The sequence below is a fragment of the Lotus japonicus genome, chromosome 1 (assembly GCF_012489685.1).
Source record: "Lotus japonicus ecotype B-129 chromosome 1, LjGifu_v1.2".
Taxonomy (NCBI): domain Eukaryota; kingdom Viridiplantae; phylum Streptophyta; class Magnoliopsida; order Fabales; family Fabaceae; genus Lotus; species Lotus japonicus.
In genome coordinates, this window is record NC_080041.1 from 81,228,619 (window position 1) to 81,249,823 (window position 21,205).

The 21,205-nt window shown below is 35.8% G+C and overlaps 4 protein-coding genes across 4 annotated transcripts; 2 read left to right on the forward strand and 2 right to left on the reverse strand.

Annotated features, from left to right (window-relative positions):
• Positions 1-773: 773 nt before the first annotated feature.
• LOC130719594 (protein NETWORKED 2A-like) lies at positions 774-5,080 on the forward strand. The gene is made up of 4 exons (XM_057570214.1): positions 774-1,070; positions 1,674-1,976; positions 2,137-3,638; positions 3,995-5,080. The coding sequence occupies exons 1-4, from the start codon at positions 977-979 to the stop codon at positions 4,970-4,972; spliced, it is 2,877 nt and encodes a 958-aa protein (XP_057426197.1). The 5' UTR covers positions 774-976; the 3' UTR covers positions 4,973-5,080.
• A 2,084-nt stretch (positions 5,081-7,164) lies between these two features.
• Positions 7,165-10,691, reverse strand: LOC130719608 (eukaryotic translation initiation factor 3 subunit I-like). Its single transcript, XM_057570226.1, has 5 exons — positions 9,923-10,691; positions 9,719-9,808; positions 9,219-9,305; positions 9,039-9,118; positions 7,165-7,447 (listed from the first exon to the last, which is right to left on the reverse strand). The coding sequence occupies exons 1-5, from the start codon at positions 10,568-10,570 to the stop codon at positions 7,372-7,374; spliced, it is 981 nt and encodes a 326-aa protein (XP_057426209.1). The 5' UTR covers positions 10,571-10,691; the 3' UTR covers positions 7,165-7,371.
• A 723-nt stretch (positions 10,692-11,414) lies between these two features.
• Positions 11,415-11,885, forward strand: LOC130747949 (uncharacterized). Its single transcript, XM_057601014.1, has one exon. The coding sequence runs from the start codon at positions 11,415-11,417 to the stop codon at positions 11,883-11,885; it is 471 nt and encodes a 156-aa protein (XP_057456997.1).
• A 1,030-nt stretch (positions 11,886-12,915) lies between these two features.
• LOC130719614 (uncharacterized) lies at positions 12,916-20,207 on the reverse strand. Its single transcript, XM_057570234.1, has 7 exons — positions 19,974-20,207; positions 19,682-19,874; positions 18,442-18,528; positions 17,373-17,759; positions 15,539-15,701; positions 13,686-14,113; positions 12,916-13,586 (listed from the first exon to the last, which is right to left on the reverse strand). Exons 1-7 carry the CDS (start codon positions 20,042-20,044, stop codon positions 13,083-13,085), a joined length of 1,833 nt encoding a protein of 610 aa, XP_057426217.1. The 5' UTR covers positions 20,045-20,207; the 3' UTR covers positions 12,916-13,082.
• Positions 20,208-21,205: the final 998 nt, after the last annotated feature.

Consider the following 21,205-nt stretch of genomic DNA (forward strand, 5'->3'; position numbering starts at 1 on the left):
ATGGTAGTTGGCTCTTGGATTGTGATAGGATGAGTATTGGTGGTGTTCTTTGTAATTCTGATGGGTGTAGGTTGATAGGTATGTCGGCTTGTTTAGGTGAGGGAGGTCCTTTCACACCGAGCTCTTGGAGGTGGAGAGGAGTCGTCTCCATGTTTGGGAGCAGAGCACATAGATATTATTTGTGTGTCAGATTGTAAGAATGTCGTAGATTTACTTAGTATTAATGTTGATGTGCATAATTATTGGTTGAAGAATGACATTGTGAGGATTAGGGAGATGCTAACTTGAGATTGAAATATTAGACTTTTACATATTTCCTCTAAATGGAACAACATTGCTCATGATTTAGCTTCCCAAACTTCATGGGAGAAATCTCCTATGAGGGAAGTTTCTACATTCTTTTTTATTGTTTGTGTTAAGATTTGGTAATTGTGCTTTTATCTTTAGATATTTCAAGTGTAATAAAAAAATATGTTAGTTCTCAATAATTATAGTTATTGTTATCACATTCTATTGAAAATACTTTAATAATTGAGGGAAGGATAACAATTGAGATCAGTTGCCTTTTGTAAATAAAAAAATAAATAAACTTGTAATCCTCTAATTTCATTTATTAAATAAATCATAATTGATTTTTTTTTGAAAGAATTATAATTGATGTATTATTGAACCTATTGTGATTATTATTATCATTGAAAAGTATAAAATAAAAACAGATTTAGTTTAAGTGGGAAATGAAATGGATTATGGCTGCATCCTTGATCAACATGCTTATGATAATTGATGCGTATATCCTCTTCTTCATCTCTGCCCCATGAGAAGGCATTTTCACCAATATTTGTTCCTCTTATCTCCAATAATTTTTCTACCCTTACTAGATCATCTCTTTTTTGTCACCTTGTCGGTTTCATTTATCTTCATCATCAAGGTTTTACCTCAATGAGTTGAATGTGTTTGATCGCAATACAAGATAAAGATGTTGCATAGGGCAGCAACCAATGCTTATTCATGGTGGTGGGCAAGCCACATTAGGACAAAACAATCCAAATGGCTGGAACAAAGCCTCCAAGGTAACATATTCGCAGACGATTTTAGAATGACCCACATTCTCATTTTCTCTTGATTTCACAAACACTCCATTATTTGGAAAATTATGGAGATCTCTTTATTCTTCTCAAGATGCATTGCTTAAACATGATGCCTTTTTGCTTCCATGTGTATAAATATGATATGATACTTTGCCTTTTTTTATTATTTATTCAAATTTAGAATTGATTGGATTTTAGAAAAGCAGAATAAAATGATTCAAATTGCAGAAAAGCAGATAAACGTATCACAATGATCTGAAAATCATGCATACATTGATAGCATGAAGAATAACAAGGACAATAAAATGTATATAGAGGGGAATCAGATTATGGCATATTGTAGTTCTCTTGGTTACTTTTGGTTTCCAACTTGTACCTAATTTTCTTACATCTATTGGTCCTAGCTGAATAATCAAGCATTCATTTGGGAAACTCTTCTATAGTTGATTCTGTCCTAGAATCAGTTATAGGAAGAGGCTTATGTATGTGAGTAGCATCTGGATTCTAAAATTGATTCTGATTAAAGAGAAGTTGATCTGAACATGCTATCATTTGTCAATGACATGCAAACAATTTTTTTAACAGATATGGAGGAGGTGGTGGCCAAGACGCTCAACATCATCAATAACAACGGGGACTCGTTTGCAGAGAGGGCAGAAATGTACTACAGGAAGAGGCCAGAGCTAGTGACTTTTGTGGAAGAAGCATTTCGAACATTTAGAGCATTAGCTGAAAGATATGATCATCTATCAAAGGAGCTTCAAAGTGCAAACCGCACCATTGGCAGTATCTTCCCAGAACAAGTCAAATATAGAATAGATGAATATGATGATGAAGAAAGTGTTCCTGGACCAAATTCATCATCTCCATACCTAGGGATGGACCCAGGTAGGGGTAAAATGTGGTGGTTGTTCCCCAATAGAATTTCTTTTTGAATGTTGTTTATACCCCCCTTAAAAATTTTAGTCTTTCAACTAGTGACCGCTAATTTTGCATAATGTTTTAAATTTCCGCATTACTCATTTTTTCCAGTTCCGTTCCTATCCAGATCCCAACAATCAAATACAAACACCAGGTATCCCAAAAGCTCCAGAAGTCCCAAAGAAGGATTTTAGAGGTCCAGCCATGTTACTCTCCAAGAAGGGACCACTAAAGAAGAATTTCAGTTCTGAAAAATCTGTTTCAACAACTCCTAGCTCAGGACTGAGTAAGGTTGAAGCACTAGCAGAAGTAGACAAGCTTCAGAAAGAAATTTTGACACTACAGACTGAGAAAGAGTTTGTTAGGAGCTTGTATGAGAATTCCTATGAGAAGTACTGGAAAATTGAAGACCAGATTACAGAAATGCAAAAAAGAGTTTGCACCTTAGAAGATGAGTTTTGCATTAGTACTGTCATAGAGGATAATGAAGCAAGAGTTTTGATGGCAACCACAGCAATTAATTCATGCAAAGAAACCTTGGCTAAGTTGCAAGAAGTGCAAGCAGAATCATCTGAAGAAGCTAAAGCAGCATATGAAAGGGTAAAGGAAGCTCATGACAAGTTTGAAGCCCTTAGAGACCAGTTCCTTTCCAAGCATGCGGGTCTGCAAGACCGAGAAACAGGACCACAACGTGAAGAGGAAGAGATAGCTAGCTTGGAAGAAGAGATGCAGGATCATGACATGGTGCTTTTGCGAGAGAGGATTAAGGAAAAGCTTGAGGAAGATTCAGGTAACTCCCTCGGTATGACAGAAATGGCCGAGAGGATTGATGATCTTGTGAGTAAGGTTGTGACTTTGGAAACTGCGGTCACTTCTCAGACTGGTTTGGTAAAGAGGCTGAGATCAGAAGCAGATGAACTTCAGACGAATTTACAAAGCTTGGAAGAGGACAAGGAAATGTTGATAGAAGATTCAGAAATAACCAACAAGAAGCTAAAGGAATTGGAGGAGGAGTTGACAAGAGTTAAAATTATTGATCGGAGTGTCAAAAGGCAAGACAACAACCTCCAAACACATTTCACTGAAGCTGATTGTAATCTTGAGCATCTTTCAGGAAGATTGAAGAATGTGAAGCTAGATGAAGAGGGGGAGAATAATGTACTTTACAACAAAAGTCCAGATGAAAAACTTAGAGAGGAGGAGTCTGAAAAATCTAGTGATAAATTGTCTACTGATAATTTAGTAACCATAAATGATGTCAAGACAGAAAAGGAGGAGAAGGAAGATTATGATGTAAATCTTGGTGATGTCAGAAATGAAGACGACAACACCAGTTTGAAGGAAAATATTGATTTTGGGACTGAAGGAGTTCTTGAGCTAACACAACAAGATAAGGGTGATTTGTCTGAGACATTGAGTATTCTTGACACTGAATCACTTAATCTGGGGACTGCCGAGGAAAAAGATCAACCTAACTTGAGGAAGATGCTTGAAAGTGGATTAGATGACAGAGAAAAGATTCCATTGAATGAGTACAATTCAGTTTTAGAGAACTATAAGGATGCAAAGGTGAAGCTCAATGATGTGGAGAAGAAAAATCGAAATAGCATTTTTGAGTTAGCACTTCAGGTAACCAGTTCTCAATCTCTAAATTCTACTTTGCAGGTTGATAAAATCAACAAGAGTATTAAATAAATAATTGTTTTCAAGTGAACTTCATTGTTTATAATGCAAAGTCTAATAAAAAAGCAATCATTTTAACAAATTTGGCTTAGGAATATGCATTTTAACATTTCTTACATATGATAATTTATCAGGTTAGTTATAACTTAAAAGGTAATTTATCACAAGAATCAAGTAAATTTTTATACAACCTCGAAAGTTTCACTTATTTTGAAAATGATTTTTACACAAATATTTGTGTAGTCTATGTGTAATGGTTATAGGTAAATTTTGTACAATAAAATTGAGATATGCACCTGCAGGTAAGAGAATTGAAGGATGTTGTTACCACTAAGGATAAAGAGATAAACATTTTACAACAGAAGTTAAGATGTTCAGAAACAAATCCAGATGAAAGTCCTAGAACCATTCTCACAGAATATAGATATACACCACAAGAAGCGCTTCTTCGAAACGCAGCTCAAGGCCTTGAAATTCCATCTTCAAACATAGATACAAGCATAGTTAGTACTTCTTTAGCTGAGCAACACCAGCATATAAACCGGGTTGAAAAGCATCATTCCCTTTCAACCATGGAAAAGAAATTTCGATCAGACATTGATGATTTGATGGAGGAAAACTTAGAGTTCTGGTTGAGATTTAGCACCTCAGTTCATCAGATTCGAAAGTTCCAAAATTCCATACAAGACTTGAAAGATGATCTAAGGAAAATAAAGGAAGAAAGTAGGTCTGAAGGGAACTCAAATTCTACACAGCAATCAGTAATAAAGGCAATATATGGACACCTGAGAGAGAGCAGAACTGAGTTATCAGTGTGGCTAGAACATAGTGAAATATTGCAGGAGGAGTTGCATGGTAGGTATCCATCATTGTGTAACATACAAGATGAAATAGCACGAGCAGCAAATCCAGATTCTACATTAGAAAAAACAGGACTAAGTGATTATCAGGCTGCAAAGTTTCAAGGTGAGGTTCTCAATTTGAAGCAGGAGAGCAACAAGATTTCCAGTGAATTGCAAGCAAGTCTCAGATTTGTGAAGGGACTTAAAAATGAAGTTGAGAAGATCCTGGAAGAACTGAGTCCAGCAATTGGAATTCGCAGTCACCAGGACAGCCAGGACCACATGAAACACTCCTCAAGTCGTGCTAGAATACCATTGAAGTCTTTTTTGTTTGGAATCAAGTTAAAGAAGCAAAGGCAATCGGCCATGTCACATACTAGTACAAAGCTAGAGAAACAAGATAGTGATATAGCAGCAGCTAAAAACGCCCCATTATAGACCAAGTTTTATTTTCTTTTTAAGTACTTAGACAACTCTACCAAGTTTCATTTGTATTTTTTCCTTAAGATTTGATCTATTTGAAATGGTAGAACTATTTTGAGATACAAACCTTGCAGTATTTGTGTGTGTATATACTTCCAGATAACTTGAATGAAGGTTAATTAGCTTATTGTGTGAAAAGGAACAAGAAAAACGTCGTGGGTGAAATGGACGGACTCCAAACAAATAATGTAATGTAATATAGTTAAATAATATATAAGGATAGAAATCAGATTGAGTGGTTGAAATGGACGAACTCAAAACAAATAATGCAATGTAGTGCAATGTAGTTAAATACTAATAGATAAAGATAGAAATCAGATTGAGTGGTTGAAATGGACGGACTCCAAACAAATAATGCAATGAAGTTAAATAGTAGATAAGGCACAAAGTGTCAAAATACAAAACAATGACTTGACAATATTTAATTTTCAAACAGCTCGCGGCCCAACTTTTTCAACAGCTCTTTGCTCCGGTCATCGAGATGCTCCTTTGAACTTAGCTTCATAAACATCTTCATCTTCTTAGTCTCAGTACTTTCTTTCAACAATTGGTTAGCCTCCTCTTGCCTCATGACTATTTTGTCCAATCGTTCCAACTCTTTCTCCTTATATTGTTTAAATTCATTCCACTCTTCATTGACCGATTCCAAGGCTGCACCCTCGCTTTTCTTTTTACCCTTTTTTTAGCTGCATCCCTCCCCATTAGACGGACACTAAATCCTATGGAGTTGGAATCACTTACATCACTCTCGTGCGCTCTCTTAGATCCACTACTTCCAGAGCCAGTATTTCCTCCTACTTGACTATCATAACGTGGTTGATCACGGACAGCGAGCCATTCTGACATTAAACTGAAATTTCACTCTTATGACTTGAATATAATTCATGCGCTTTTGCTAATATATCATTCTCCGACCACCCGCTTTGTTGCATACGCTAAGTGTTATCATAAGAGCTAATCCATTTATTAAGTATTTTGTTCATGTAGTTGTAATGATTTCTGCATGCAACTCCATCACGGGGAGATCAAATGAGCAATGGTCATTACAATAATCAACAATTTTACCCCAATATGCCTCACTTTTTTGTTTCTCCCAACAACGTTGTTTGTTCCATATTTAATCCACCCACTAATTATAACCAAATTTTGATCAGTGGTCCAATTGGGGCTTTTCCGACGAGTAGGAGTTGAATCCTTTGCATTTGGAGTGGCTTCATGATGACCGCTCATGCCACCAAGAGCCATTTGTGTAAAAAATTTAGGAAATTCATCAAGTCCAACATTCAGAATATTTTCATTTCTCATTGGAGTAGAAGAATAATAAGGGGTGCTAGATGAATAAGACATCATTGATCCATAATATGGACTATGATTTGGATAAGATGACGAGATGATGAAATTTGGAGGAAATCCATAATTTGGTATATTTTGGGGACCTTATTAGTTGGAAGATTCATTTTGAATTCTATAGTTGCTGGGATTTGGGTAGTTAAAAGGTTAATTAGTAGAATTTTGGGTGTTAAAAGGGTTATTGTTGGGATCTATTTCACTAAAAAGATGTTTAAAGCTACAAACAAGAGTTTATTGGAGGCTAAATAGAAAAAGTAGAGGGAAAAATGTTTTTTTATTCTGTGTCCAAATCAAATGAATCAAGTCTCTATAGACAAAAAAATGATGAATTTGGGTGAAAAAAAAATTAATTTACTATGAAATAATTGACCCACAATAATTAGGTTGAGATAAAAATCTGAAAATCACAACAACCAATAAGATTTTGTTTTAAGTGACCCCACTCCCACCTCATTCAAGGGGTTTAATTTTTCCAACCTCAAACAATCCACCTCACTTTGAACAACCCCCTTTTTTTTTCAACACTCCATTGCAACACTTCAACTATTTAATATTTTTTTCAACAAGCCCATTGTAAGTAGGCTAAGAAGGTGAAAAATATAGATGGATTCCAGATAACTTGAATAAAAGTAATTTCATTTACCTTACTGTCAATTAGATGCACTTTGCTTATTAAATATGGTGCGGATTGTGTGAAAAGGTACCAGAAAAACGTCTTAGGCATATTTGACAACCAAAATCAGGTGAGAGCAAAGAAAGACCTACCAAAATCAGGTGACGAGCTAAGAAAACCTACCTACAAAACGGGACTTATACTCCAACCAAAATCATAATGTTATTACAGTAAACATAATCCAAAAAGGAAAATCTCAAGCATGAAATTTTTGCAGATTACGGATAGAAGAGCTTTTGTAAGCACATCATCATCACAGAAATATTGTGAAAGAAATTAAAAACTACATTATAGGAGTCAAGCCTAATATCAACCAAAAAAATCTCTAGCACTATATTTTGATGTTGAAATAATCTGGGTCAAAGTGGTGCAACCTTACATACCCATCTTCTCCTCCACTTGAGAAGCTACAAAACAAAGAATATGAAAGACCATCAAGAAATAGATAAAAATGTTAGGACATAGAACTAAAATTATATTACCAACAAACCACTCCAATAGATGAACAGTGCCATGTCTCATAAATCAAATGGAGTGCTACAATCGCAATAATATGATCAAATCATAATTCAATCTCAACAAAAGTGCCAATTAACAAAAGTCGGTCGTCCTCTAGCAAGTTAATGTTGGAATATCTTTGAAGTTGTAACTCAAACTCCGGCCCATGCATGATAAACATGTAATAAAAGCAAATGTCCAGCAACAATTATTTGAATAAATGCATTGCTTAGCATAATTTAAATAACTACCTACTTTCTACCAAATTGAAGGTCAAACGATGATATTATCTAGCATCATACAAGTCGTAATTTCATCTGTTTATGGCCAGTGCCTCAATTAGGACCAGTTTATGTATTGGATGTAGAACCTGAAGAGCTGGTGAGGTAACACTCGCAGTTAGGCAGTTAGTCAGATCCATTAGTGATTAGTAGTTAGTTGGTTATTCCAGCAGATGGTTCTTTAGCTCTGAGGTACCTAGCTCACAGCTCACACTATCAGCTATATAACTAAAGATTGTACACACACGGTAATTAAATTCAATCATTTCAGTTTCAATATTATCACACACTTCTTACTTCGAGATCTCCATGTTGCTACTAGCACTCGTCCAGCTGAGCTATATTGCCACAGTCAGCACCCTTCACATTGCCACCAACCTCATCTTCCATTAAAGGACATCTTCAATTGGGCCATGCATTAACTAAATGTCTCCACTCAGGCCCAAGGAGCCAACATCTTAAAAAGGGCCCCTTGACTCGGCAAAGAATCGTGGATATTTACCATTCTTATGTGAGGCTGGGGGGTATTGGAGGGAGAACTGAGAAGTTAGTCAATTAGCTAACACTCGCAGTTAGTAGTTAATGGTTAGTTGGTTACTCCAGCTGATGGTTCTATAGCTTAGAGGCAGCTGCCTTACAACTGACACTACCAGCTACATAACCAAGGATTGCACACTCAGTAATTCAAATTACAATTCAATCAATTCAATTTCCCCATTATCAGTACACTTCATCTTCTTCGAATTCACATAGATTATGTTTTGTTATTAACCATGCCAGGGATATACTAATGATATCATCGTCATGGGTAACTATTATATTAATTATAGGGGTCTCATTCCAGGCGATATTTCATGCAAACAGTGATCTACTATTTATACAACTAGATATCGAAATTTATATACACATCTACAATTACAGAATTTCAGGTTTTGATTGATCAATGTAGCCGATCCCACCTAGTAGAATAAAGCTGGATTGTTTATATATCTATAGCATACCTATTAGATAATTATACATAGGGAACAGCATATGGGAATTGAAATTTTAAATAATTGTGTGAAAGACTGGTGCAAATATTATGCATATTGCATCGTCGAAAGGTCTAGCCTGGCTGTAAACTACTCCATTGTCTCAATGAATGGAAAATTCACAGCAGTAAAAGCATGTCATGCTCATGGTGCAACAAATTAAAGGAGTTGAAGAACAAAGATCATACCTTTTTCCATCAGGGTTAAAGGCCAGAGCATTAATCGGTCCGAAATGCCCTTTTACACCCCCAATTTCTTCTTGAAGAATCTAAACAAATAGAAATAATAAATATGAAATAACGATGCTGGATGAGCAGACAATCAAATCGTTGGAGAACTTAAAATGTAGATGGGGGAAAACAATTTACCTTGTCATAGAATTTGGCTTCAAATTTTCCAGCACGATGATCAGTAGTGGTAACGGCTGACGCATCCTGACCACCTCCAAGTACCACCTACGAAAAAGACAGGGCATGAAATTCAGAAAACATAAAAGGACTAGAGGAACACACGAACCAATTAAATCAAGGAAGAAAACTTAAATAGATAGAAGATTATCATCAAGAGCTATCAAGTATATGAACTATTTGGAATTGATTTCAAAAGTTAGTGGCCAACTCCGACAAGCAAAAATGGAGTTAGCATTTTATGTAGAATAACTTCATCCCAAAGGAAGAGGGGGGTTAAAGCATTAGACAAATTTTTAACCAACCACCTAGAATTATAGGACACCTTTATGCAGGACCAAGACATCAACAATCAAATAAAGTAGAAACAAAACCACCAGGTCCAGCATTGATTAAAAGAACACTATTAATATGAACATCGTAACCCGAGGTTAACTAATATACAAAGCACAAACACATACATGATCAAGAAGAGGCGACATCGCAACTGCATTGACCGGGCGTTCTGTCACATATGTCTTGATAAGAGTCAATGTTCTGGTATCCCAAAGCTAGTTATCACATTGCAAAAACAAACCACAATACAAAAACAAGTTAGGCGAAAATATAATCAATGTAATGTAATCTCAACGAGAAATCAAAAAACCAAAACAAAAATCTCATACCCTAGCTGACTTATCAAGTGACCCAGTAACAAAATGCGACCCATCAGCAGATTTTGAAAGAGATGTGATTGCCTTCTTATGACCACTCTCCTTATCAGACTCTTGAAGCAGTTTCCCAGTCTCCGAATCCCAAACACGAATCACAGCATCTTCACCAGCACTGATGATGGTTCTATTCAACGGTCCCCAAATAGCTCTATTGATTCTCCCCTGAGGACCCTTAAGAACATGCAGAGATTCCCCGGTCTGATCAGAAGGATCTCCGGCAATGCGTTTAACATGGATTGCAGAAGTAAGCTCCATGAAAGGATCGGTAGTGATAACCACAAGCTTATCACCGACGGACAAGTCCACAGACCTCGCCGGAGAATCGAAATTGAAGGTGAAAAGCTGCTGACCGGTTTGCACGTTCCAGAGCTTCGCTGTTTGATCTGCGCTACCGGTGATGAGTCGGCTTGAGTCGCGTGAGACGTCGCAGCACCAAACGGCGCCGTTGTGGCCGCGATAGGTGCCGAGGCGTTCGCCGTTGTCGGCGAACCAGACGGTGGGGTTGTGGTCCTTGGCGCAGGAGAAGAGAAGATCGCCGTCGCGGTTGTACTTGAGGAACGTCAATGGCCTCTCGTGGCCTTTCATCAGAATTGGCCTCATGGTGGTTGTTCTGGTTGTTCTTCTTCTTCGATTGAACTGTGTGCGACTCTGTGCAGTGTGTTTTCTGCAAGATGGCGATGACACTGTGAAATTAGGGTTTCGCTAAAACTTAACTTGTGATTTATGCTCAGACTCGTGTGCACCGCCACTATTCTATTCCTACATACATCCGAAGTAATTGGTGATTCATCTCAGCCGTTCATTATTATTTTAACGGTAAAAGATCTGTGGTGCCCTGATGCACAAATATATCTAGATGCATTTTAAGTTTCATTGTTTTTATTGTTTTATCTCATAAAAATAAAAATAGAGATGAGAGTTATTTCTTTATTTTAAATTAGTATCTATTAAGACGATTTATATAGATTTAATCATTATCAATTTGTTAGTTTCAAAAAAAAAATCTTTATCAATTTGTTATATTTATAAATTGTACAAGTCTATTGATAAAATAGTAAAATACATACTTAAATATTTTCACCAGATTCAAGTTTGCATTAGAGGTGAGGGGACTTGTCCCTCTCTAGAGTTTTCTAAATGTCTTTGAATTTATTTTTCCTCATTTTTTACTTTTTGTGCTCGTTAACCCTAGTCGATTTCTTACGGGATCGTCCTCTTCTTGATCAAGTTTTCACTCTCTACAAAAATTGTTTCATCATATTCAAGTATTACTAATAAGGATGTAGAGTGAAAATAATTATAAGAAATGTTACATTGAATCACTCTACCTTGGCGAAAGTTGCAGTATGAATACAATGACTTTATTCGTTTTCTGCAACCAGATTTGCTGCATGAAAACACTGGTCTCTTGAATGCGGGATGGAGGGCGCCTCCGGAAGGGTTCATGAAACTGGAAGTGGATGGAAGCTACCGTCAGGAGGAAGGAGTTATTTGGGGTGGTGGTTTGCTGCGTGACCATACATGTAAATGGATTACCGACTTCATGTTTCAGGAGAAGGGTGGTAGTTCGTTTTGTGTTGAGGCAAAGGCTCTACGTGATGGCCTTAGGTTGGCCTGGGATCGTGGGTTTAGAAGGTTAATTTGTGCATCTGATAATCAGGAGTTGGTTCGGATTTTGTCTGCCCCGGGAAACATCCAAGACCAGGTCCATGATGGCGTTGTGAGGGAGATTCATGAGGTCCTCAATGGTGATTGGCAGGTGGATCTCTCTTGGTGCAGGCGAGAGGGGATTGCAGCAGCAGATTGGTTAGCAAGGAATGGCTCCATGCTTCCAGTTCCAGAATTTCGGATAGTTAAGTTTCTGCCTCCAGAGCTGGAAGTCCTCCTATTGAGGGATTCCCTATGGATTAGGTAGTTTGTTTTTTGTTTTGTTAATTTTAAGATGTATAAAAAAGTTCACAACACGCTTTTTAACCATGTGGATGGTATAACTGTTACACATTTTACAATTAGATGCATCACTTCTTGCTGGGGTCATGGTAAGTGGTACTTCTTGATATATCTCATGTAGTATTTCGATATTATAATGAGAATAATTTGATTTAAAAAAAAAAACTCATACTCATCATAAAATTTAAAAATGCCGTGGCCTAATCCTAAATACTAATATTAGGATATGTTAACCTAAAGGAAAACCATGTCCTAACCTAATCCTAATATATGCAATTGTTAGGCACGCTACTATCCTAATATTATAACGTCAAAAAGAATCCTAATATTTACATGTAGTTTATGGAAAATGCTGAAGGGCACGACAAGTTTTTCGTGAAATGTGCATGAGACAGTTTCTGGCGGTTTCAACGCTTTCCGTTTTTTCTGGCACCCAATATTAGTGGCGGTTTTAAACCGCCAGAATTGTTACAATTTGTGTTTTTTTCCTGGCACCGAAAATTAGTGGCGGTTTGAAACCGCCACTAAATGATGCTCGTTCTCTAATAGCAGGTATTATCCTAATGTAGTTGCAGATACATGTGATCGTCACAGTAGATAGCACCACATAGCAGTAGACAACAGCGAACAATATGAATGATTTGCAGATGAAAAGTCTGGATTTGAAATAACGTGCAACAAAAAGGATGAGCAATTGAAAGTGAAAATAAGACCTTACTTGATAAGAGCAAGTAGGTTGACCAGAAAAATATGCTTCTGGTGACTAATCTTCAACGAATAAATGACCAAGAATGAAAGAAGTCTCAATGAGAGAAGGTTAAACTTATATGTAGGTCAAGGGTTATTAGTTGTCATATTCTAATTTCATTAAGGATATTTTTGTCCCCTAACATTTCTTTAATTTCAATTTCATTTTCTCCCTCATCAATGAGAATAGACTTTTCTGATAATTGTCAAAAAAAACTTTCCGCAAAAATCATTTCACCACTCAAACATTGTCCAACATCAAACTATATTTACCGCTAACTTGAATTTTTAAAAAATAATACAAAACACTAATGATTTATGAATACTTAAAACAACTTATTACACCACAAGTTTCAGTAGGAAATAAAAGGAAAAACTCTACTCATTTGCACAAACTAATCACTAAACATTGCGATCAGTTTTCACTTTTAACTATCTTGGGAGGTTCCAAATTTTGCTTGCATTGATCTTGTGTTGGCAGATTTACATGCTTCACATTTGTGTTTTGATTATCAGAACTTCCACTAATTGAATTTTTCCTCTTATCTTGTTCTGAATCTTGACCTTCTTTATGCAGTTTGCCATTCTCATTCTCAGTAGTCTCTGTCTTGGGGGTGAAGTTTGAATTCTTAACACTTCCCTGCTCTACACACCCTCCTGTATTTTGTGGGACTGCTTTAGGTTGTGAAATTTTTTCACCTGCAACTTTTATAGGAGGCATGCTCTTGGGTTTAACTACATCTACTCGCCCCTTATCCGGATTGCCATCAACTTGACACCGAGCAGTGACCACAGGAGTGCCGACTTCTCTTGCCTTCTCTTTTGGAATGGAACCAACATTAGAAACTCTACAATCTTTAGTCGGATTAACTTCTTGCTTTGGCAAAGCTCCACCAACCCCGGAAGAAACATGTTTATCCTGTTGAGACATGTACAAAGCAATAAGCACAACATTTTCCATTTTAATAGTGTTTTAATACTAGTACATGATAAAAATACGGGGTGCATTTGAATGAACCTTTATGTCAGAAGGCAAACCAGCAGAAATGGGTGTCTTTGTCAGACAGCTACCTGCAGGCACACTACCTACCATGTTTCTTACTTGAACACCCTTAAATTGTGATACAGCAATAGATCGTGGAACAACCTTTGCACCAGAATGAATTGTGGTAGATTTTAACACAGGATCTGAAACTGGATTACACTTTGAGACTGGATTTTCTGATGTTACCTTTGCACCAGAATGAATTGTGGTAGATTTTAACACAGGATCTGAAACTGGATTACACTTTGAGACTGGATTTTCTGATGTTAATTTAGATTTTGCGGATCCCAACAAAACTTGTTGAGATGGATGCTGAGGTGGTACAGAACTACTCTGAACTGTGGAAACCACCTTAGAAGTACAAGGCTGAACTTGATTTTTAATTGATGCGGATGTCCTAACTGCAACCATTTAATCCAGAGGTCATACAAACGCCTTAAGCATAATTTGAGCAATTAGAATATTGAATTAACAAGCCTATCAAAAAAAAATATTGAATTAACAATAACATTTTCCAGAAAGTTCATGGGCCTTGCATTGAAGTGAGAACACTATTAGAACAACGAGCTATATCAATAAAAAAAATTCTAGAAGATCTATGAGCCAATATCTTGCACTTTGAGTACCCAATTAGAAATATAATTCTTTCACTAGCAGTTAACTAAATAAAAGAAAAATACTTAGCTATCTTTGTCACATTGTAAAAGCCATCAAAATTCAATATAAATATACAAATAAAGCCCATCGTATCATATATATGATACCCTAATAATCTGCAGCCAAATACCACGTGTTATAGACATTATTAGAGTTAAATATATGAGAATATAGTAGTTACTAGATAGTTGTTAGTTTGTTACTACTGATGTCAGTATGAGTCTTCTTCTAGACTCTGCTTGTAACCGACTCCATTGGTGTATATATAGGACCACACCGTGTACATTATACTAACTGAAGATGAAATACAGTTACATTTTCTGTTACACTTAGTTCCTTTCTACTCACTTTCAAAAAAAAAAGTCCTCTCTACTCTAATAAAATACAGCACACAGCTTATAAAAAAAGTATAACACCAAGAAACCATGATGCATTTATCAATAGTCTTGCTAAATTCATAATATTGGTACAACTGTACTACACAATCATACTCGAGCTATTTTATGCAACTCCTGCAGGATGGTGATGGAAATGTGCTCATTAATGTTTCCCAGCAGTTGTGCTATCATATTACATAAGGATAACACTTAGGTAAAGTACTGTTTGTCCTGTTGTCAAATAAAAAACTCACCCACCCACTTTCTTAGTTTTTATTAATAAAAAAAAAATCCTTCAATTTTCCATTTTTTAGCACAAGTGTCATTTTATAATTGTCAACAGTAAAAATTGCACCTATGAAACAGCACATAAGTTTTGTCCATTACATAATCCTTAGCTATATTCAGTGACAAATTTAAATAATCCTAACATAGTCATATGTAGGAGAAAAATGAAAGCAATATATTCATTAATTTCGTGGTTTTGAGGAAAAAAATTGGTGTTTATAATTACATTTGCATCTTGCAATTAGCATTTGAAAGAAGGCTAAACATAAAACAGAAAATGAAGCAAGACCATGATTAACAAGTGGTGCTCAAACAAGCACTGAACATATCCACAATCATCAAGAAGAGTCAATAAGGTTGAGAATCATAGACTCAGTTGATAAGTAGGAAATTTAAAGAAAATAAGAAAAAGAGTGAACACAAGTAACAGTCACATATAGCAAATCTGGAATTTGATTAATATGAAAATAAATTATTGAAAGAAAAGAGTCAAAAGACAGTTACCAGGAGCAGAAATTCCAGGAGTAGTTAACTTTTTGAATGGCATATCAAGGGCTAAAGATAAAGAGTGCCGAGTTGCCAGTTGTTCAGCAGTAGTATACTGTGGGTTGGGCAAATTGGTTCCTGAGTTGGCACTGCAGTCTTTCTTACGTAAAGTGCTCCACCTCTGCAAGTATTTAGATTAACCATGACCATATGTAGCATAAAAAGAAAATAACAAAATAGGTGAATTAGAATAATTATTAAATCACATTAATATATTCACAAAACAATCAGTACAATTAAATGCATACACAAGAAATGCCCCCGAAATCCTAAACAAAGATCCATTTAACTATGGCCTAAACCGTCACAAAAGGTGATAAGAACAGAATTTATTACAGAATAATTATGGAAGCACTGGTGTTCGAGAGCCAGTTCTCTCCTACAGATTCTGGAATTTTGAGAGTCCAGTCTCTCCCTAAGACAACCACCCAATTTCTGAATGTCTAAACTAACAGCCACAACTCCTATTTATAACCAGAAATTTAATAACCACCCCTAGGCAGTTTTGATAGAACATAACTAACATAAACTGATGTAAATAACTAATAATAACTACCCCAACAAATAATTAAATAATAACTTTCTAACTGCTACTGTTCACGAGCACTGTTCATCCTATCAAAAGGCTTCTCCACAGCAGAAGTTGCTTGAAGAATGTACATGTAAAACTCCGTTGCCGGGATTTGAACCCGGGAAAACTGGGCGATACCCAGACATCCAGACCTGACTAGATGACAACGGATTACAATATAATCAGTGCCATCAGTTTCATGTTCCAATCAACAATGATATCCACAGAAAGACAAGCACTGTGTTTGTAATAATACAGACTCTTTTTTCATCTCGCAAATTTCATTTCATCCATTTAGAATCAAGGAAGGGTTGACATGCTGGCACACAATGCATAGTTGTACACAAAAAAAGGGACAGGTTTCAACACGAACAACTACAATAGCTGCACAAGAGAAAGTAACCTCTCCCCAAATTAGATCTGGCTACATTAGATGAGGAAATCAGATTTCAGCTAAAAAAAGACAATTTCTTCATATCCTTGTCAAGTGGTCAATCTATCAATAGGAAACCGAGGATTGCGACCTCCTTCCAGACTTCCAGTATTTATTTAAATAATGCCTACCACGATCTATTAGCATCTTAACATAAACCACCATGAGTTTTGATAAATATTTATGGTCAACAAGTTGAACACTTAAAAGGTACCCACCTAGAAGAGTATGAAACTATGAATATTCAATGAACCCACTACAAGTAAAAGGCAAAAGACAAAAACCTCAGAGATCATAAAAGAATTGCAACTCACTGTAAGCCATCCAAATGTAATGGATACCGTACATATAATGAATCTTGGTGATATTGAATGTCTAAGACCAGTTCAAGACCAACCGAATTACATAAGATTATGTGATGCATGATGTCAGGATCTTCACAATACATTTCAATTGCCAAATGGTGGTCTTCTAGAGCTATAAGACCACAAATCAAGCAAACACTTAAAAACATACTACAGAAAGTGAGATTAAGGGGGAAAATGTTACTGGTTCAACAATAAAAGAGAACACGATTTTCAAGCACTAAAACCCCTTTTGTCTTCTCTTTTCTTTCTGTATCATCCTGATGGATATGACCATTTGCAAATACTCCTATCTACCAAAGGGGGTAATGACAAACATTTGTCTTTCATGGACAAACAATGAAATATACACGTATACTAAGATATCATATAATACGAGTGGATATTTCCATGTAATTCACAAATTTTAGGGTTGAAAAACACCTGAGCCAACTGTGTTGCACTTCTCTTAATAGGGAAATTGTCTCCTTTTGCCATGGTTGCCCAATTCCCTTCACCAAATCTCTGAACAGCAGCTCGTAGCTGCATGTCCTCTTCCTCTGACCATTGTTTTCTTTTTCTTTTGGAAGCCAAGTTACCACCAATATTACCCTTGGTTTCTATACCATCTGTTGATGATATAGTTGGCAGTGTCTGTCTCGGAACAGTAACTGGAAAGGTCATGGTTGTCCTTTCCATTAAATTAGAGGGCTGTGAGGTTTCATTAGGAGTTCGAGATGAATGGCAAACTGGAACATGTATAGTCAATGGAGCCTCAATTGTTGAGCTAGTAGGGGTAGATTCACTAAACGTACAGGAAGCAACCATTACCTGACAAATAAACAATGGATGTAAATAGCACAACCAGCATGTTTAAACATTCAAACCATGAAGAGAACTGAGTTATTCCATGCTAAATGGGGTCATCTACTTAGATCAATCAACATTATTGTGCTTTACTATAAACAAAAACTTCAGTTTTTGTAGTAAGTTCTCATTTGAGTCATCTAATACATCTTTAGCTCCTTTACTACCCTTCTCATGTGACCAAACCACCTTAGGCAAGAATCTGTCATCTTATCCTTTACAGGTGCTACATTGACTTTCTCTCACATATATTAATTCCTAATCTCATCTTTTTCATGTATTATTCATTCCAGCAGTGCCACCTTCACTACACTTAAACTTTGCTTTTTTCAAGTACTTAATTTCCTTACTATTGGTCTTATAGTTGTGTCCAGTAAAGGCAGGCTAACTCACAGTCAGGTATTAATCTGACAAAGTCGTCTTTGTTACTATAATTATAAATCTTCCCACAATCAGAATGGAATTTGCAAAATTTAAATGTGTGGTTTGTCTTCAAAAGTAAGGACATTTTCAACAAATAGACAAAATTTGAAAAATGTGCCCAGAACACTATTTCATTTGATGCAAGCCTGGTCATATTATAATTCAATAAGTAAAATGTAACCAGCTAAGTCATGAGCCTAAAGGCCTAGTATATTCAGTTCACCTTCACACATGCTGCAGCCTCCAATGCAGATTCTTCACTTACTGGGGGTAACGCTTCCAGCTCACAGTCTAGGTCACTATCATCATCCTGGAAGTAAGACTCCAAATAAGATCAACACAAGAAAGTACAATACTTATCCAAGAACTCAATGAAAAAATACGAGTACAGCAGATTGTATAAAATTAATGCCAGAATAGCAATGACAAATTTATTTTCAGAAGGAGGTGAATTTCCATGCCGAGAACAAGTTCAACTATAATCACTAGTGTTGAGTAACTGCTTCATCCCTGTTGTTATATGCATAATTTTGACGCAAAAAATAAACAAAATTAACAGTATGTTTTATGCATTCGCAATTCAGCCAGTACAATGCCGTGAATTTATATATTGTAACATCAAACAAAACTTGGTCACATTTCAGACTTCAAAAGCATATAAAACTAAATGGCCTTGGGAAAATTTTATCACATTTGGTTCTTCATTATTCAGCACCTTATAATAAAATTTGGTTGCTAGCCCAAAACATTGCACATGACACAAAAAAAAAATTGAGCTATTCAGATGAAATGACTAGGAAATTCAGCTCAAGTAGGTAACTATGGGTATTAAATAGCACTGACCACTGACATGGATACACAAGCATAAACAAACAAGTACACCTCTAAAACTTATTTGAGATTTAATTATTGCAATATCCTGTATCGACACGGTGAATTTAACTCCACTAACGTAAGGAGCCACTTTAGCCAGTGAAGTAAGACATCACACTCACAACTGTTGATTGAGAAATCAATGATTGAAATTTAAAAAACACCATGATTTTTATTATACATGTGCAAGTATATAATCACAATCTCAATCGTGTCTCTCAATCAGCAGTTGTGACGACGACATGGTGAATTTAACTCCACTAACAAAAGGAGTCACGTTAGCCGCGATGTTGATTGAGAAATCAATGATTGAAATTGAAAAAACAACATGATTTACTTAACATGTGCAAGTATATGATCACAATCTCAATCGTGTCACTCAATCAGTCGTTGTAATGACTTATTTTTCCCTCTAAAATGATTTCCCTCACGCTAGAGGAGCCAAATATTGTCATGGTGACCCTTATCCCTATTCCAACCATAGCAGGCATGAATAAATTGAAGCTCTAAAACGAAATACCCAAATCGAATTGACAGTTACAATTAAACATATCAACATAACAAACAAAGGTGGAAAATGTGGAACAAACCAGAGGCTGAGCTCCATCTTCAAACTTTTCAGGCAAGGCATCGCGATACGCCAAGTGACGCCAGAGCATCTGATATTCCCTGGCATTAGAAATACCAGTGGAGGTTTTCTTCACCAACTCATTCCAATCAATCTTCGTATGAGGATAATTTGCTATCTCTTGGAGCAATGTTAACACAGTAGTTGTATCGTACCTGCACCACACCAAGAACAAAAAAAAAATCCCCAAATCATCAAGAACCTGAATCAAACCACAAAAAATTGAAGAAAAAAAAAGAAAAAAAAAAGATTACCTCTCTGTGAGAGTTGCAGCGTCTTCCTCAGAGAAAGAGAGCTTGTTGCACTTTGTGCCTGAAGTCGGCATGTGTTGATTGGAGTCAGAAGAATGCGAAATCGGTGGAATGGTGTTGCGATTTGGGAGAAGCGAAACCCTAATAAAAAGAGGGGGAAATCAAGAGTGGCTGTTCCGGCGAGGAGAGAGAAGAAGAGAAAGGAAGCTGAGATGATGGTGACACTAAACTGTAGGTGGTGAAAATAAAGTCACGCGCTCTCTTTGTGAAGAAATAGTCACTCGCGCATTATATTTCACAATTTTCTAACTTTTTTAAAATTTAAATGGATAAAAATTTATAAAATACTTAATTGATTTCCAAATGTAAAAAAAAATACTTAATTGACTTTAGTAGTTTTACAAATATGTGATTTTGGTTCTTATAGTTTAATTGCTCAGATTAAGACCTACAGAATAAATATGGTTCGGACATTAATTTGTCATCTAACACGATTAACGTAAAACGTTGATATTTCCATAATTTTTTCACATAAATGGGTGTCAAGACGATTTGTGTCATTTTATAGGTAAAAAAAATGTCTCATTATTTTTTTGAAGTGCAAAATGTAATGTATGTTTATTTATTTCATTTAATTATTATATATTCAATTAGCATTTGACTGTGCTCAAATTTAAAAGTAGAAGAACTAAAACACGTTTGTATTTCGGTTAGATTGAATATGGAAGTCCTTTTAGGTGAGAAAAAGTTTATATTTCTTTCACATCCAAAATCTCATAATGCGCATTATCGAATTCGAATCTATTTAATGTGATTTTCAACTGAAAACTAAACACACATTTAATGGTGCAATTGAAGCCATAAGAATCAAAATCATGTATTCCTAATATTATAGCAAGAAAATGTAACTAGGCTTGAAAGAAAGTAAGAGTAATATATTGATTATTAATTATATAGTTATTAGTCTATTTAATAAGAGAGAAATTAGTAAAGAATAAGAGATTAATTTCTATGCAATGATAGTGTAAAAACATTTACACAGTCATTCGATCACATCCTTCTATTTCTTTTTTAAATATTATTAAATTTAAAATTAATTATGAGCTAGCAAAATGGAGGGATGTGATTGAATGATTGTACTTAACTTATTTACACTATTAGTGCATATAAATGAATCTCAAAGGATAATAGTTGCCTATTCTAAGTGTAGAAAATGGAGAATAGTTATTTTCTTA

What these genes read in the sequence shown, in the direction of transcription:
- LOC130719594 (XM_057570214.1), top strand. Translation starts at nt 977, where the DNA reads ATGTTGCATAGGGCAGCAACCAATGCTTATTCATGGTGGTGGGCAAGC. An exon ending in ATACCTAGGGATGGACCCAG is followed by an intron (nt 1,977 to 2,136) that starts GTAGGGGTAAAA and finishes GTTCCTATCCAG; the next exon opens with ATCCCAACAATCAAATACAA. An exon ending in TTTTTGAGTTAGCACTTCAG is followed by an intron (nt 3,639 to 3,994) that starts GTAACCAGTTCT and finishes ATGCACCTGCAG; the next exon opens with GTAAGAGAATTGAAGGATGT.
- LOC130719608 (XM_057570226.1), bottom strand. Translation starts at nt 10,570, where the DNA reads ATGAGGCCAATTCTGATGAAAGGCCACGAGAGGCCATTGACGTTCCTC. An exon ending in CACTTGATAAGTCAGCTAGG is followed by an intron (nt 9,809 to 9,922) that starts GTATGAGATTTT and finishes TGTGATAACTAG; the next exon opens with CTTTGGGATACCAGAACATT. An exon ending in TGTCGCCTCTTCTTGATCAT is followed by an intron (nt 9,306 to 9,718) that starts GTATGTGTTTGT and finishes TCTTTTTCGTAG; the next exon opens with GTGGTACTTGGAGGTGGTCA.
- LOC130747949 (XM_057601014.1), top strand. Translation starts at nt 11,415, where the DNA reads ATGAAACTGGAAGTGGATGGAAGCTACCGTCAGGAGGAAGGAGTTATT.
- LOC130719614 (XM_057570234.1), bottom strand. Translation starts at nt 20,044, where the DNA reads ATGCCGACTTCAGGCACAAAGTGCAACAAGCTCTCTTTCTCTGAGGAA. An exon ending in GTGCAACACAGTTGGCTCAG is followed by an intron (nt 15,702 to 17,372) that starts GTGTTTTTCAAC and finishes AAATACTTGCAG; the next exon opens with AGGTGGAGCACTTTACGTAA. An exon ending in GTTTGCCTTCTGACATAAAG is followed by an intron (nt 13,587 to 13,685) that starts GTTCATTCAAAT and finishes ATGTCTCAACAG; the next exon opens with GATAAACATGTTTCTTCCGG.